The sequence below is a fragment of the Tamandua tetradactyla genome, chromosome 11 (genome assembly GCF_023851605.1).
Source record: "Tamandua tetradactyla isolate mTamTet1 chromosome 11, mTamTet1.pri, whole genome shotgun sequence".
Lineage (NCBI taxonomy): Eukaryota > Metazoa > Chordata > Mammalia > Pilosa > Myrmecophagidae > Tamandua > Tamandua tetradactyla.
In genome coordinates, this window is record NC_135337.1 from 89,445,301 (window position 1) to 89,463,503 (window position 18,203).

The window sequence follows — 18,203 nt, forward strand, 5'->3', positions numbered from 1 at the left end:
TTTCTTTCTCGTTTCTTTTTTGCTTTTTCTTGCTTGGCTTTTCTGTTTTACGAATGAGGCCCTGCATGAAGGCTGAAGATGGATTAAAAGTCCAAACACGTCTTTTTCTGTATGTATTTTTAAAACATCTCCTCCCCCACCCCCATTCTCCTCCTCTCTGAACGTAACCAAGGAGCGGCACCCTGGACAGCAGCAGGAGCCCCAAAGGCCCAGCTGCTGTTCTCCTGCTCTCCTGGGGTGGGGGCTGGGAATATCAGTTCCTCTCCCTCTTCTTCCAGGGGAGTGTTGGCAATACATGGCATGGGCCACGGAATGCCAAACTTTTCTGCATGTGGGAGTTAGGAAGTGTTTTTTCAAAGTCTTGGTTCAGAGAGCTCAAATGGCCCAGAAAATAGGGGGAAGAGGAAAACCTTTGCATTCATTTCCAGCTGATTAAGACAGGGTGTGGGAAACTCTCCCTGTGAAAAAAAGGAAGGGAGTCTTTTTTTTCCCTTTTGTTTTCTTTTGGCTGTGTGTTAAAATAGGCTTCGCAATGCACTGGGCGGTCAAACTTGTACTTGAAGTGGGTAGCAGGACACTTACCCGGCATCTGTGTCCATTGTGATTGGCGGGCCTCCGTTCTGATCAGTTTACCCCCAGACCAAACCTGTTTTTAAATATGTCGCATGTCCTCCTGGTCAGCGGTAGGGGCAGAGGTGAGGCCCCAAGGCCAAGTTCATGTTTGGTGAACAGGACCCTCATGTCCCTTTCAGGATGAACAAGAAGAAGAAGAAGCAGCCAACCAAAAACTAGCCCTGCAGAAAGCCAAGGAGGTGGCCGAAGTGAGTCCTCTGTCTGCGGCCAACCTGTCCATAGCTGTGTAAGTGTTTCCAAGCCCAAGATGCTCCCCCAGACCCCCAGCCCTCATTTCCTCCCAGTCAAGGATTTGGATGGAGGGACCTGACAAGGTGGGAAGCTTTTAAAAAATGTAACTTCCACTCCCAACCCACTTTTACTCCAATATTTAATAAGCACCTAACATGCCTGCTCTGTCCTAGCTGCTGGGGAGACAGTGTGAATAAGGGGGAAAACAGCCTACTTTTTTGTAGTTGATACTCAGTTCAGGGCAAAAGATAATAAGTAAATAAAATTTTTAATAGGTACAAAAGTGATAGAGCTACAGAGAAAAATATGTCAGGGAAGGAGTGTGGGATGGAGAGAGGTTTCAGGGAAAGCCTCACTGAGGAGACGATAAGGCTTGTAGGAGGTAAAGGAGGAGACATGGGGGGATCTGCGGAAGAAATCCCAGAACATCCTGAGGGGAAAGCCCGTGCAAAGGCCCTGAGGTAGGAGTACTACTATGTTGGGCAGCAAAGAGGACAGTGCGGCAGGAGCAGAGTGAGCGGGTAGGCAAGTGGGGTTGACGAGAGCATGGAGGTGACAGGGCGGATCACGTAGGGCCTAGTGGACTGTGGGGAGGACCTTATTTTACTCCGAGTGAGGTGGGAGCCATGGAGGGTTCTGGACAGAGGAGGAGGCATGACCTGACTCAGATGCTCACAGGTGCCCTCTAGCAGCTGTGGGAGGAATAGACTGATGGGAGCAAGTGTGGAAGTAGGAGACCAGGGCACAAGCCGCAAAGGCAGAGAGGCCCAGAGTTTTGGCACACCGTGCGCACTGCATCATGGGGCACTGGGGAAGGGGTGGACGTTCCTTTCCTAAAGTGCAGTTCAGGAAAGTCTTTTCTCCAGCAGATGAGTTTAGGAGAGGGATACATAGACGTTGATGGTCCATAAACTATCACTGCACTCAAGCCCCACGGAAAACCTCTGTCCCACCAGGCAGGGCTCAAGCTGGAACTTACCAGAATGGGCCCAATGGCTGCCCTGCCCCTGCTGGTGAATGGACACTGCCCCAGTCTCTCCGGTGCCCACTCGGGCTGCCCTAATTCCTCCTCTTAGACCCCACCCTCCCCATGACCCAAAACTAAAGGGGTCATCATACCAGGTACATGGGGGGGCTTCCAGAACCCTGCTCCAGGCCAATGTCCATTATAATTGGCCAGCTCAGAAGTAAAAATAATTTGAACTTGAAAGCTGCCCCTAGGAGTTCGTGTGCTGCCACTTGAGGAGGGGTGGAAAGGACAGCCAGTGTGCCCACGTGGGTGAAGACACGTGTTATCCACCCAGGATGATACACACCTGTGTGGGCTGAAACACCCACCTAGGCTGGAACACTTGTAAGCCCAAGACCTCTTGCTGGGCCAAGACACACACATGGGTTGAGACACCTGGCAGGACCTAGACCCCACCTGGCCCGAGACACCTGTTAGGCCAAGACTCCACCTGGATTAACACCTGCAGTGTTCTAACTCCCTGCACCCTCCCCTTGCAGGAAGGAGCAACAGAAGAATCAGAAGTCAGGCAAGTCGGTGTGGGAGCAGCGAACCAGCGAGATGCGCAAGCAGAACCTGCTGGCCAGCCGGGAGGCCCTGTACAACGAGCTGGACCCCGACGAGCGCTGGAAGGCCTCCTACGCCCGCCATCTGCGGCCGGACATGAAGACCCACCTGGACCGGCCGCTGGTGGTGGATCCCCAGGAGAACCGCAACAACAATACCAACAAGAGCCGGGTGGCCGAGCCCACGGTGGACCAGCGCCTCGGCCAGCAGCGCGCCGAGGACTTCCTCAGGAAACAGGCCCGCTTCCACGACCGGGCCCGGGACCCCAGCGGCTCGGGGGCCCTGGACGCGCGCCGGCCCTGGGCCGGCAGCCAAGAGGCCGAGCTGAGCCGCGAGGGTCCCTACGGGCGCGAGTCGGACCACCCCACGCGGGAGGGCGGCCTGGAGCAGCCAGGCTTCTGGGAGGGCGAGGCCGAGCGGGGCAAGGCCGGGGACCCGCACCGCCGGCACCCACACCGGCCGGGGGCCAGCCGGGAGAGCCGCAGCGGCTCGCCCCGCACGGGCGCCGAGGGCGAGCCCCGCCGGCACCGCCCCCACCGGAGGCCCGGAGAGGAGGGCCTGGAGGACCGGGCCGAGCGGAGGGCCCGACACCGCGAGGGCGCGCGGCCGGCCCGGGGCGGAGAGGGCGGAGAGGGCGAGGCGCCCGACGGCGGCGAGCGCAGACGGAGGCACCGGCACGGCCCCCCGGGCGCAGACGACGCGGACGCGCGCAGGGAAGAGAAGGAGCGCAGGCACCGGCGGAGGAAGTAAGTGAACCTGACGCTCCAACCCAGACAGTCGTGATGATAATAATGCAAAGTAGCGCCTGCTGTATACTTGGCGCCCTCCCAGATAGTCGTAATGATAATGACAGCAGCCAAAGTAGCGCCTGCTGTATATTTGGCGCCCTCCCCAGACAGTCGTATCGATAATAACAGCAGCCAAAGTAGCGCCTGCTGTATACTTGGTGCCCTCCCGAGCTGCCCGTTTCATCTTCTCAGTGCCCCACATGATAGATCCCAGCACTGCCGCCTCATTTCACAGATGGGGAAACTGAGGTGAAGGGGCCTGCTCGAAGGTCACAAATCTAATCAGGGCCTTTGACCCCAGAATGCCCCAGATGACCTTAGAGAAACTCCAGGAGAAGCCCTGCTCTCCCCAGGATTAAATGAATCCCAGTTCTGTTTTCGGCTTGCCTTCTGACCTGTAGCTGGTGACATCACGGTCTCTGAGTCCTCAGTTCCCTCACCTGTAAAATGGGGATACTGGGACCCCTATCTGGTTGGATCAGTGCCCGGATTAAATGAAGGGACACATCCAAAAGGGAAAAATGGGTGATATACTAAGTGCTTGAAAAATTCCGTCTATTTTTAGCAGTTATTGAGCCTACCCTCTTTTCCCCTAATGCTGTGTCTAGAGGGGCTGAAAAGGCATTCTACGTCTGAGTTGAGAAGTTCTAGAGGCATCTTCTGAGCCATTGCCTTTCCCAGTCAGAACCAACCCTGTGTTTTCCATAACACTTTTTCTAACACCCCCTGGAAGATTCTATAGATTCTACTTATAGGGGCCTCTTGTAGTTTCCTCATGGCTAAAGCAAATACCACGCAATGGGTATTTGATCTTAACTACAGGATTTTGTTGGCTCACAGTTTTGAGGTTCAGAAAAGTTCAGAGTGAAGGCATCGTCAAGGAGAAGCTTTCTTCCGGGAAACTGGCACTCTGGGGCTGGCTGCTGTTGTCCTTGGCTCTGGACCACTCTGTCACATGCAATGCACGTGGCAGCCTCTCCTGGCTTCTCCCTTCTTTTCTGGGTTCTGTTGATTTGCAACTTCTTACTTCCCACAGCTTTCTCTGTCTGAATTTCGTTCTGCTTTTAAAAGACTCCAGTAAGAGGATTTGAGACCCATCCTGATTGAGTTGGGCCACACTTTAACTGAAGTCGCTTCATCGAAATGTCCTACTGACAGAGGCAGTTCACACCCACAGGAAAAGATATAAGTTTAAGAACATGTTTCTCGGGGGGGGACATACCGCACCAAGCAACCACAGGACCCAAAACGTTACCTGTTGAAATGAGCATTGCTTTCTTGTGAATTCGCATGCTCTTATATCCTCTCTTACATTTCTTCTAGGGAAGCATCTCAGTTCTTTTAAATGATGTGTTTAAGTCGTTCTGCTGTACATCGTGTGCCAGGCCAGTGCTTCTCAAAATTGAGTATACATATGAAGCACACCACACACACACACACACACACACCCCTAGAGATCTTGTTAAAACACAGATTCAAATTCAGGAATTCTGGGGCAAGGCCTGAGAGTCTGCCTTTCTAGCTAACAATCTCCCAGGTAAGGCCGATGCTCCTCGTAATGACACTTCAGAGTGAAGTAAGCCTGCACAGGCACCTGGACCCCACCTCCCCGCAAGTGTAAAGGTAGAAATACTGGCTGACCTGGAGTGCGTAACTCATAATGATGCAAGGGACGTTTCCAGCAGTGTTGTGGCATTCTAAAAGGGTGAACGCCTCTTGGCAGAGTTCCATAAGAAACAGACTCTAGTTTTTCTTCATTTTGCCGGGTGAGTTGCATTCCAGGAAAAATATGCTGTATTTTTAAAACATGCAAAAAACAAAAACAAAAAGCACTTTGTATTCATAGGTAAAGCAGAATTAGGTGAAAATGAAAGGCACAGGTTTTTCATCTAGGGGGGGAATATTGGGAAGTCGTAAAGGGTAAAATATAATTCTTTCCCGCCACCTAAAGGCCCCCAGTACCCCCAATGCTTATGTCATTAAGACTTCATAAATTTCTACATCGAAAACCATTGTTTGGGTCATTTTTGCTCTAGGGTCTGCCCTAGGCATTTGCTCACTTGTTCAATTAGTGTCACATTAAGTGTCTGCTGTATTCTGTGCCCAAGCGTGTGATTACAGGAGAGGGACGTACAGTGAGAAAGACAATCTGGAGTCTCAGGGTGGGCTTCTGAGAAAGCAATTGGAGAAGAGACTCGAGTCTGTTCTGCTCGAGAACAGCATGTGCAAAGGCCCTGAGACTGGAGAGGGGATGACTCAGGGGAGCAATGGAAGGAGGCCAGGCTACAGGAACGTGGAAAGTGTGGAGAGAGTGGTGGGCAGACAAGGTTCAGTGATAGCTCAGTGGGGCCTGGGTCCCTCAGGTCTCTGGGGGCCTCTGAAGGGATCGGAGACAGAATTAAAGTGTTCAGCTTGGGGCTCAGGATATGGAAAGCACCAATAGCTATTAACCACTGTTATTACTGTTACTATATTATTAGTATATCCACTGCTTTTATTGGAGGAGGCTGAATGACGAGGACAGAGGGCCTGTCCCTGACAAGATGCCAGGAAGAGTTTTGTTTTCTTTTTTTCTTTGTTAGAGATGTTGTGGATTTACAGAATAATCATGCATAAAATAGAGGGTTCCCATACACCACCCTATTATTAACACCTTGCATCGGGGTGGAAACATTTGCTATGACTGATGAAAGCACGTATTTATAATTGTACTATTAGCTGTAGTCCGTGGTTGAACTTGGAGTTCACTGTTGGTAATGCATCAAGTGGCGTGAAATAAGCCAGACGCAAAGGTGCAGACATGATGTGATCTCAGTGATTTGAAATAATCAGAATAAGCAAACTCGTAGAGTCAGAATCCAGGACATAGGTCTCCAGGGATCGGGGTGGGGATAGAGAATGGGAAGTTGAGGCTTAAAATGCCCAGGATTCCTACGTGAAACGATAGAAGTATTATGGGTAATGGGTGGCAGTGATGGTAGCATGACTTTGTGAACACAATTAGCAGCACTGAAATACATACCTGAATTACAGGGGAGATTTTAGACTGTATATAAGGTAATGGAATAGAAAATTTTTTTAAAACCCAGGAAGAGTTCTTTAAGGTAAATGATAAACATTGGCTCTCCTGAAGGTCACACAGCCTATGGGGGAAAGCAAGGACTCTGGAGCCAGAAGTCAAATCCCTGCTCCTTCCCCTGCTGGCTGTGACTTGCTAGCCTGTCTCTTCACCACTCTGGGCCTCAGTTTCCCCATCTGTAAAATGGCAATGAGAACAGCACCTGCCTCCTAGGGTTGGCTTAGGGTTTGAATGAGTTAATATGTACAGAGTCCTTTGAATATCATCCACCATATACATGCTCTCTGGTTTTGGCTATTATAAATATGAATAATGTTATTGAGGAGCCAATAAATATTAATTATTTTATAAGTAATGGAATTGAGGACTCAGTGTGTGTTAGCTTTGATGATGATGATTGAGAGACATAAAAAGTAACATTGGACTCAGAGTCTTATACTGCTGTAAAAGACCTTTTTAGCTCAGCCGCTCCAACTCCTTTTTTCTTTATTTTTAACTTTTGTTTGTAGTAATAGATACACAACCTCAAATTCCCATTTTAAGTGTTTTCAAGTGGACAGTTCAGTGATATTAGTCATATTCATAGTATTGTGCTACCATCACCTCCAGCCATTACCCCAAAATTTTCTAGCACTCAGAAATAGAAACTCTGCACCCATTAAGCGATAACGTCCCATTCCCCTCACCATCGCCCTGCCCCCAGCCCCACTTACCTGTGCCTTACTCTCTGACTCCATGAATTTGCTTATTCCAGGTTTTCCATGTAAGTGAAATCCCTGAAGTCCACTCCTTTTTTTTTTTTTTACAAATGGGGAAACTGAGGCCGAGAGGTGGAGGGGTTTTCCCAAGGGCAGCCACACATTATCACTAGTGTGAAAAGAACCCAGCGTTCCTGAATCCCAAACCACAGCCCCTCTACACCCGGCTCCTGCACCCCCACCCTCACCTCCACCCCCAAATGCGCAGCCGGTGGGCCCCACCCCCACCGCGGTTCTGAGCCAGGAGGGCACAGCCGAGTCCCTCATTACTCGATGAAGTTGAACCTCCGGAGCAGAAGAGGCATTTTCCATTTGCTGATGAAAAACCCCTGGTGCTCACTGGAAATAAAACTTTATGAAAGTTCACCTACTTTTAGAGAACAGACCAAGCTGTGCCATTCAACTGCTTTTAAAAAATGAGAATGGCAAAGATGAAACTTTATGCGCCCCTACAATGAAATTTAAAAAAAAAAAACATTTCCATTCTATATTATTTTTCTTCTTTTCTTAAGCCTTTTCCCAAGCATGCCCTGCATGTCTCAGCCTTCAGGACATTGATATTTTATGCACCCATGCATACACACACATACGTATGATATATATTTATATGCATGTATGTGCATTTATATTTTACATATATTTTTTATATTTCACACGTTTGCATGTTTCCTTTGTTTTCCCCTCATTTCTACCCTCATCTTTTCAATTTCTCCAGCTTTTTTCTCCTCCCTTAAACCTTGCACTAATCTCCACACACACACACAGACACACACACACACACACATACACACCCCAAAATGTAGACCAGGGCTGATTCTATTTGAATTAAATAGTTGGCCCCAGATCCCCCCCACCTGGTGGCTGAGCCCAGCAACGCCCCAGTGTGGCTAAGGTGAGGATGGAGGTTTCCCTGAGTCCCAGGGGCTAAAAACTTATCCATCACAGAACATCCACGACTCCTGAACTGTCAGGAAGCAAAGCCTGCCGCATCTGAGTAAGGGCAACTTTCGCCAAAACCGTATCCGCCCCCGAAATTAATATCTCGGCTGATTGCATCCCAGTTCCACCTGCTCCCATCACCATGGCAACCCACTCCCCAAAAGGAGCCCAGAGAGACATGCTGGTTCTCCGAGCTTCACTGTTCAGCCAGATTCCCGAGGCACCCCCCCGACAGACCTCAGCCCATCTCCTCACCACCCCTATTTCATGCACACCCCAAGTCATTCTTTAATGAGTAGCACTGTGGCTTAAAATCTCTAGGAACAGATTCCATCTGGCCCCTGCCCAGCTGGGTTACCCTAGGCAAATGACCCTACCTCTCCAGGCTCCTGTTTCCTATTCTTTAAAGCAGGATTTATTGTGATAGCCAGCTCACGCAGTGGTGGTTATGGGGGTGATTCTGTTAACACACAGACGTCCTTCAAACAGTGTCAGCAGAAGAGATGGAGGCCGTAGATGGTGGCCGACCACCCCCTGGCTCCCGGGGGACTGTGTCTGCCCCAGGCAAGGCCTCATAGCTCTTGGCTGAGAGATTCTGCCAGGATTAGCTGGCCAAGGCTGCTATGCAGAAAAGGCATTATGCAGTGGGCTGCGGACAATGCCAGATCCCCAGGAGGGATGCGGGAAGGGGCCCCTTCGGAGTTCTCCTTGGAGACACTTTGTAAGTGCAGCCTGCCCTTGGTGGATGCTGGGTCCTCTGCAGGTCGGGCTTGTTAAGACTCTGATAAACACGGCCGACAGAAACTCTATAGGGAAGCAAAGGCAAAGTAAATAAAACACCTGTGGGCCCCTGTGTTAGTTTGCTAGCTGCTGGAACGTGATACACCAGAAACAGAGTGGCTTTTAAAAAGGGGGAATTTATTAAGTTACAAGCTTACAGTTCTAAGGCCGTGAAAATGTCCCAATTAAAGCAAGTCTATAGAAATGTCCAAATTAAGGCACCAACAAGAGGTTATCTTCACTCAAGATAGGCCGATGAAGTTTAGGGTTTCTCTCTCAACTGGAAAGGCACATGGCGAACATGGCGACGTCTGCTAGCTGTGTCTCCAGGCTTCTTGTTTCATGAAGCTCCCCCAGGGACGTTTTCCTTTTTCATCTCCAAAGGTCTCTGGCTACATGGGCTCTGGTAGTTCTTGCGGCTCTCTCCAAAATGTTTCCTCTTGTAAAGGATGCGCATAAAGTAATCAAGACCCACCTGGAATGGGTGGAGTCACAGCTCCATGGAAACCATCTAATCAAAAATTACCTCCCACAATTGGGTGGGTCACATCTCCATGGGAACAATCAAAAAGCTCCCACCCAGCAATTGTGAGTGAGGATTAGAGGATATGGCTTTTCTGGGGTCCACCACAGATTCAAACTGCCACAGCCCCCTTCCCACTTACGCCAGTGGCCCCTGGTCTCTCTGCATCCCTCAAGCCAAACATCCCTCTAAGAAATCCCGTTCAGTGGTCTCAGCTACTCTGTTTTTAGAACGAGCTCTTTAGATGCTGGCCAGAGGAGTTAGGTTCTCCTTGAAAGGATAGCTGAGTCTGGTTTTTTGGTGGAGAGAGCTCTCTATTAAAAACAAAATTTTTTTGGCAACAATTAGAAAATACCTCCAACCAGATTTTCATCTGATGCTCCACATCTCAAAAAGAACGAGCAGGTTCAAATTCGGATGTTGTTCGTGGGCTGTGCAAGATATGAGGGAAACAGGTGTTTGGAATTTGTTAGCTGATTGAACCCACAGAGCTGCCGGTGATCTCCCACTGTGGGCATTGCATAGGGCTCCAAGGGCTCTCGGCAACCGTTGGCACTCCTGTGGCTTGTAGTCTCTCCAGTCTCTGCCTTCCCATCATCTCCTCTCTGTGTCTTTTCCCATTCTCTTCTCTTATTAGGGTGCTTGTCGTTGGATTTAGTTGCCTCCCTCATCCAGGATGATCTCGTCTCGAGACACTTAATGATGTCTTCAGAAGACCCTTTATTCCAAATGAAGTCACATTCACAGGTTCTCAGTGGACATATCATTTGGGTGGGCCACCGTTCAACCTACTGCTACCTCCCGGCCCCCCAAAATTCACATCTGTCCCACGTACAAAATACGTTCACCCCCATTCCAACCTCCCCCAAAGTCTTAAGCCGTTAGAGCATCAGCTCGAAAGACCCGAATCTCATCTTCTACGTCATCTGATTCGGAAACGGGTCCCACGCGGGACAAAGCCCCTCACCATCCATGGTCCATTGAAGCTAGAAAACAAATGACCTGCTTCCAAAATATAATGGTGGAACAGGTAGAGGAGAGACTTGGAATTTCCATTCCGAGAGGGAAAGGTTGGGAGGAATAAAGGGGCCACCGGTTTCAAAATTCCATTGGATTTCATAGGGAGTAATCCTCTATAGCTTATGGGTCATTTACACATTTCTTCCTCATAATCACCCCATGAGCTCGCCATTCCCAAGTGTGGGTGAGAAACTGATGCTAAGTAACTCAGCTGGTTACATAGCTAAGCAGTGGTAGAGCTGGGCTTTGATACCAGGCTGATTCCAAGGTCTTTATTTTAATCTCCAGAATATAGGGATGGTTTTAATAATCTTGTCCCCAATTTAAGGATGAGGAAACTGAGGCTCAGAGAGGTTAATCAGACTCCATAGGGTTACACAGCTAGTAGGTGCCAGAGCTGAGACTTCTACTCAGGTCAGTCTGTCCTCCAAAATATAAATCGATGAGCTGCTCACGTAGCTTGGAAGTGAGAAATTCACCTGGGTCTGTCCCCCCTCCCTCGTGTGGCCTCAGAGGGACAATTTAACTGCCTTGGTTTCTCCTTCTGGAAAGTATTAATAGAAGCATCCCACTTACCTACTTCAGTCTGAAAATAAATTACCTTGCCTCTCTTCTGCTTACCACAAGCACCATGGACTGTGCCTGCCCATGTAAAAAAAATAAAAATTAAAAAAAAACACCATGGACTGTTGCAAGTTAAATTGTAAAAATAAAATAAGGAAGGTGGTGCCAGTGGTTTAGCCAGTAGGAAACCCTCCAGGAGATGCCAGCTTTTTTAGTTTTAGGTGTTAAGTGGGTTCTGTGAGTGCCAGGTTGGGCTGAGAGCAGCAGGCCTGTGCTGAACAGGGGCTGCCACAGTTCCTGCAATTGCATGTTAACTCTCGGGAATTGAGCACACATCCACTACCTGAGAGCCCTGTTTTGCTTGCTTCTACTTCTTTGAGTAGTTGAGTGATGGCCACAGCCCAGCACAGGCTAAACAAGTGACTCAGCTTTCTCTAGGCCTCTGTAAGATGGGAATGGTAGCAATCCCAACCACCTTTGAGGTTATTTGTTAGAGAAGTCAGTGAGGTGAAATAGAGCAGGGTCTTCCCAATACCGCTAGTTGTTACAGCAAGCATCAGAGATTCACAGCACTCCCCACTTCTATGCTAAGCATTCTGGGAAGATATCACACTGCCTAGTTAGAATGTGCATTGTCAGGTGGGGGTTCACAGTACAATGTCACGGCTGTGGTGTCCAGGCTCCGAGCTGGCTGTGTGGTCTTGGGCCAGACCCTCCCCCACCTGGGACCCCCTCCCCCATGTCCTCCTCTGTAAAATGGTGCCAGTAATTGTACCTTAAGGCTGAGGGTTTGAGGGGTTGTGATGACTCAGGTGCTCAAGACAGAGCACCTTTGTGTTACTAAAGTATCTGCTTTTAATATTTCCATTAATATTTTTTATTGCATTTATGTGTATCTATCACCGGCCTCCCCTAACTAGAATGTCAGGGGATGACGGGCGACACACATCCTATAGGTGTTTAAAATTAAGATATAATTTCACCCCTAAAGAGATGGTATCCCTGACTCTATTTTAGCCAATCCTGAAAACATGGTACACCCCAGTCCTGCCCCAGGAGCTGATGGCTGAGGAAGGAAACTTTGGGTTCAGAGGATGCAAGTTATGGCAGAAAGTTATTTTCCCCCTGATTTGTCCCTTCCCCTTTTCTCCTTGAGGGAGCCACCTTGTCCCCCCTAAAACATCTCTCCTGGCAGGAGAAGCCCCAGGCTGGAAGCTGGGAGGGTGGAAAGTTAATGGTTACATGTTGGTTCCATGTCCCCTCCACATTGGTAAACCATTGGGGCCCTGAAAGAAATAAGACGGCAGAGATTTACTGAAATCTGTGAGCTGGCAAGTGGAGGTCTTGCATTCTCAGCGAGCATTTGCCTGGGCCCCTCTCAGTGCCTGGAAACCTTTGGACTCAGCAACTCGATGTCCCGATTGAACCCTGGAACAACAGAGATGTGAGGCAGGGTCCCCAAGTGCCGGCTCTGTTACCCTAACTCAGCTGTGGTTTCTTTTTCTTTGGCTTTACCTCCCTCAGAGAGAACCACAGCTCCGCGGTCCCCATGTCAGGCCCCAACCTGTCCACCACCCGGCCAATCCAGCAGGGCTTGGGCCGCCAAGAACCCCCACTGGCCGAAGATATCGATAACATGAAGAATAACAAGCTGGTCACTGCAGAGTCCGCTGGTCCCCACGACGGCCTCAGCCACACCGCCCTGCCCCACAGCCCAGCCAAGACGGGCGATGGCACCGAGCCCGGGCCCACGCCAACCCCACCCGCCACGGCCACCAACCCCCAGAACGCCGCCGGACGCCGGACGCCCAGCAACCCGGGGAACCCGTCCAACCCCGGGCCCCCCAAAACCCCCGAGAACAGCCTTATCGTCACCAACCCCAGCAGCACCCAGGCCAACTCAGCGAAGACTGCCAGGAAACCCGACCACACCACGGTGGACATACCCCCGGCCTGCCCACCCCCCCTCAACCACACCGTCGTCCAAGGTGAGACACCCCAACACCTGCCGCAGAGCTGGGCCACCTGGGCTCAGAACCCCCGACCGCAGGCGTCCTCAGTTTCTTCCCTGGAAAATCAGGGTGGATGTAGCCAGGAGAATTAAATGAGATAATATACAGGCCATGTCTGGCTAAGTGAGAGCAAACAAATTTTCCTCCATCCCCTAGAACCTAAGTAAGCCGCATGTTTGCAGAGGAGTGGATTCCTGTGATGGAAATGGGGGTTTGGAGAATTCTGTGTGCCAGCACTGTCCAAAAGAAATGTAACACCACCCACCTGTGTTATCTGAAACTCTCTAGCAGCCACATTGTTTTAAAAAAACAAAAAGAAGCAGGTGAATGAAAAACAAGAGAGAAACAGATAAAATGAACTTCAGTGATCTATTTTATTTAATCCAAAATGCTATGTGTTTCTAACCAAAATGTTATCATTTCAACAGGTAATTACTGATATTTTTTTAAATTGTGAATGATGTATCTTATGTTCTTTTTTTTTTTTCCATATTCAGTCTTTGAAAGCCGGTGTGTATTGTACACTCATGGCATACCCCAATTTGGACTAGTTGTATTTCAATAATCAGTAGCCACATGAGCTGGTGCTATCAGATTGGATAGCACAGTTCAAAGCCCTTGAGGGACTGGCTGTTTGTGTCTCCAGGGACACTGGAGTCAGAGAAACACTGAGGAAATTAACACGATTCACTGGGTATATTTTTATCTTAGGTGATAAGAACAACTCAATTCCTCAGGTGTCAGTTCTATGCAAGAGATTTTTTTTTTTTTCCCATGGATTTGCATGATAAATCCTCATCCCAACCCTACAAGGTGGCTCTTGTCATTGTGCCCATTTTACAGATTAAGAAAATGAGATTCAGGGAGGGGATAGATACCCGAAGAATGGTGGCTTCTCGCTCCGGCTAGAGGGGAGTTGATTAACAGAGGGGAAGCCCCACAGTGTGACTGCGGAGAACTCAGTATTCCCATCTGCAAAGTGGAGCTATTGGGAGTTGCCCTGCCTGCCTCCAAGAGAGAGGGCAAAGGTTGGGCAGGCTAGGGGCAGATTTGTATTAACATCCCGGCCTTACAGCCATAGAGTACTTACAAACAATTCCTCAGCTGCCAGCCTGCCTGGGTTCAAATCCCAGCCCTGCCACTTCCCAGCTGTGTGGCCTCGGACAAGTCGCTTTGTCTCTCTTTTCTCCATCTGTAAGATGGGGGTGATAAAAGCACCAACCTCACAGGGCCGTGTCGGGGTATAAAGATGATGCCAGCTGCTGTGGTCTGCTCTGGGAGCAGATGGGAGCCCAGAGGCTTCTGGGAGGGAAGCCGTCGAGGGAGCCCTGTATTGGTTCTTGTCCCAACAGTGAACAAAAATGCCAACCCAGACCCACTGCCAAAAAAGGAGGAAGAGAAGAAGGAGGAAGAGGAAGATGACCCCGGGGAAGACGGTCCCAAGCCCATGCCCCCCTACAGCTCCATGTTTATTCTGTCCACAACTAATCCGTGAGTGCAGCAGCTCCCCGGGAGGGCAGGGGGCCCTGGAGCTGCCACCAGGGCTGGGGGAGTCGGGCCCCCGGGGGCAGGCCCAGGCAGATGGCAACGAGGCAAAGCTGCCTCCTAGATATCATGGGAAACCTTTGAGCAAATTAGAAAATAACACCCTTTCTTGATTTCTGACAGAGGGAAAATTGTCCTAATATATTGATTTTGTTGGAAAAGACACCTTCCCACACCATTAGTTAGATAATCCTTGTTAGAAAAATCCAAATCTACCCTGTATGTGACGTGAGGGGTACTCCTTTGAAACAGCAGCCTCGTGCAGTGTGCAACCTGCACAACAGGGCATGGCAATCCCGGGCCCTGGGCTCTGCTCCTGGGACTCTCAGGAGGTTGGATTCTGGGTAGGTGATCTCTGGCTGTTCTGTGGCATCCTTGAGAAGGAGGGATTCTTTCCGGAAGATGTTGATTATAACTTGCCATGGTGGCTTGGAGCTGTCTCAGGACTGCATTTTCCAAAGGGAATTCATTAGAACGCTTGTTCCTCAAAATGCTTCCCCACAGAGACGAATCATGTCAAGAAACTGCTTTCTATAGCCCACCTGTTAGAGATTTGCCCTGAGCATTATTTTTATTTAGTTAACTGGTTTATTTTTTTTTTTACGGAAAATGTGTGTTGCGCTTACTCTGTGCCAGGCACTTTTCTGAATGCTTTACAAATAAATAACCCTCTTGGAATTGGTATTAAGTTTATCCCCATTGGGCAGTTGGCACTGTGGCCCAGAGAGGTGAAGTCACCTACCTGAGGTTGACAGAGCAAAGAAGCAGAAGAGTTGGGATTTGAGCCCAGGCTGCCTGCCTCCAGTGGCCCCTTTCTTATCTACTCAGCCTGCTCCTACCCTTATTTTAATTCTCACCACAAGCCTTATAGCACAGTCATTATTAGCACCATTAAGATTAAGTACTTAAGTGTCACTATTAGCATAATAAAGGTTTTGATAAGGCCTGCACTGCCAGGCAAATTCACAACCACGTTATAAGACAAATTAGCCCCCCTTAGGAGGTAAACTACTTAAGTGTCATCCCATTTGCACAGTAAAGGCTCTGATAAGGCCTGCAGTTACTCATTTCAATAACTTTTTTGATCCCCTACCCAGTGCCAGCTAGATTAACTTTTCCAAAGCTCACACAGCTGCAGGACACTATTATTATGGCCACTTCACAAATCAGGGTTCTGAGGCCCAGAGAGTGGGCACACCGCTAATTAAAAAGCAAAAGGAAATCTACTTATTCCAGAGCAACCCAATTTTGTTTGACCTCAGGCCACTTTCTGCATGAAAAACCTTTCCATATCCTACAGCATCTAGGACAGTATTTCTCTGACCCATCCTGAAAATTGAGATGTTCCCTGAGGGTCATTTGGGAATGATAGGCACTTATAAACAGACCGTGAAACTGTCTTCCCTAACTGAACACCCCACCCCCCTTGTTTTACTTGGGGTTCCCAGACCTCGAGAGGGTCCCCAACTGTAGAAGCTAGATGATTTGTTTGGTTGGAGCCTTGGGGAGTTGGGAATCTCAGGAGGTGGTGGGTGGCGGGAGAGGATTGTAAAAGGAAAGGCTATGAGAGCCCGTGGTCTGAGTGGACCCCTGCACACCCACCTGCCTCCCACAGCCTTCGCCGCCTGTGCCATTACATTCTGAACCTGCGCTACTTCGAGATGTGCATCCTCATGGTCATTGCCATGAGCAGCATCGCCCTGGCCGCCGAGGACCCCGTGCAGCCTAACGCACCGCGGAATAACGTGAGTCCTGTCGAGCCAGCCCCGCCCCAGCCCCGCCCCTCAGCCTCGGACTACTTTCTCCTGCCTCCAAAAGGCTCAAAGCCCTGGCGGACATGATGTTGGGGGACAAAGTCATGAGTTACATTTGGAAGAGTCACACCGCCCAGTTTTCAGAACATCGAAATAGGCTTGACTTAGTTTCCCCAGTCAGCTATAACTGAGTGCCACAAACTGGGGAGGCTCCAAACAGCAGAAATTTATTCTCCTGCAGTTCTGGGGGCCAGAGTCCAGTAACCAAGGCGTCGGCAGAGCCGTGCTCCCTCCGAAACCTGTAGGGAGGTCCTCCCTTGCCTCTTCCAGCGTCTGCTGTTTGCTGGCCATCCTTGGGGCCCCTCGGCTTGCAGCTGTATCACTTCAATCTCTACCTCCTTCGTCACCCAGCCGTCTTCCCAGTGTCGGAGTGTCTGTCTGTATCTCCTCTCCCCCTCTTATAAGGACACCAGCCATAGGGGACCAGGACTCACCCCAATCCAGTTTGGCCTCATCTTAACAAATCACTGCGTCAAAGACCCAATTTCCAAATAAGGTCCCAGTCCCGGAACTGAGGGTTGGAACTTGAACAGGTCTTTTTTTGGGGGGGGGACACGGTTCACCCCATCACAATGTCCATGCCGGTTGGTAAGAAGCTTCTGCCTCAAGTCCTCCCTACCAAAGCCTCCCCTCCCTTACCCCTTCCTGGGGCCCAGCCCCCCGAGCACCCATGTCATCTCCACTGCCTCCAGGGCTGCTGGTTGGGTTGAGGCAGGTCCCATTCTTGGGGACAGTCTAGAGCAGATAGTGGCTCTGTACAAGAGACCCTGGCGAGGGTGGAAGCTGGCAGGGACGTGAGTGGTGCATGTGCTCTGTGGGGAACACACAGGGTCCCCACCGAGGGGATACTCCAGGGGCAGCTGACACTGAGCCTCTTTTTCTATCTTGACCCCAGACTTAGAAGGAAAGGACTGTTTGACCCAGTGAGGCATAAAATGTTAGCCCTTCAGGGCCACCCAGTCCCACTTGGGGCCCAGGATCTGAGGACGCATCTGTTAATTGAGCCCTTACTGTTTACGTGGCTTTGCCTGCAGTATCTTACCTCACCCTGGCCCAAAAAAAAAAAATCCTCCCAGGAAACCCCATTTGACTGATGGGGAAACTGAGGCTTGGGGAGAATGAAGTGACCTGTCAAGTATCACACAGCTGGATTCAAACTCTGCCTCCCCCAGAGCTCCTGCTACTTGCCTCAGAGGCCTGCATTTATTAAGCACCTACTGTGTGCCAGGCACTGGTGAGCTTTGCCTCCCTGATTTCTGCCAAACGAGAATGAGCACGGACCAGCGGTTTAGATGGGAAACCGAGGCACGAAATAGGCGAGGGCATGGGCGGCTGGATCCCCACAGCCTGACAAAGGCTGGGACAGCAGCACGTCTTTCCTCCTTCCCTGCCACCCCCTCCCTGCCCAGAACCAAAGATGCATTCTCCTGCGCTCACTCCCCCACCCTCCTTAAGTAGGTTAGGAACCCGTGCTGGCAGGCAAGCCCCATAAATCAAGCCTGGGGCGCCCACCCATTGCAGCTTACCTTGCATTTTCCCTTCCTTCACCGGCCCAGCCGTATCCCCTGGGGACCTGAGCAGGGGGGAGAGGGAAGGAAATAATTAGAACATCGCTCCCAGAGGAAGCTGGGACCAGGACAGGGCTGAGACCTTCTGACTAACTCTTTTATTTCCTGCCGCTGGTTCCTCCAGAGACCTCTGGGAGCCAGATCTGGGGAAGGACACCCCAAAAGGAGCCGGCACCCCCCCCCCTTGCAGACTCTAGGTGATTAGAGTAGGTCCCACCTCATGCAGGGAGGGCCTGGACCCTGAGACCCAGGGGCAACTACAGCCCAAGGCATAGGGAGCCTAGACAGGGCGTTTGCAAAACAGGGGCTCCCCAGCTCCTCGCTGCTCCAGGGTACACGGTTAAAATGTCTCTCCTTAAGGCCTCCGCCCCTT

At 50.2% G+C, this 18,203-nt stretch overlaps 1 protein-coding gene across 1 annotated transcript in view; it reads left to right on the forward strand.

Annotated features, from left to right (window-relative positions):
* CACNA1A (calcium voltage-gated channel subunit alpha1 A) overlaps positions 1 to 18,203 on the forward strand; it is a 303,811-nt gene that overhangs the window by 227,142 nt on the left and 58,466 nt on the right. Inside the window, 5 exon segments of the mRNA XM_077119400.1 lie at positions 753 to 859; positions 2,374 to 3,186; positions 12,416 to 12,879; positions 14,256 to 14,394; positions 16,064 to 16,193. Coding sequence (XP_076975515.1) covers positions 753 to 859; positions 2,374 to 3,186; positions 12,416 to 12,879; positions 14,256 to 14,394; positions 16,064 to 16,193 — 1,653 coding nt within the window.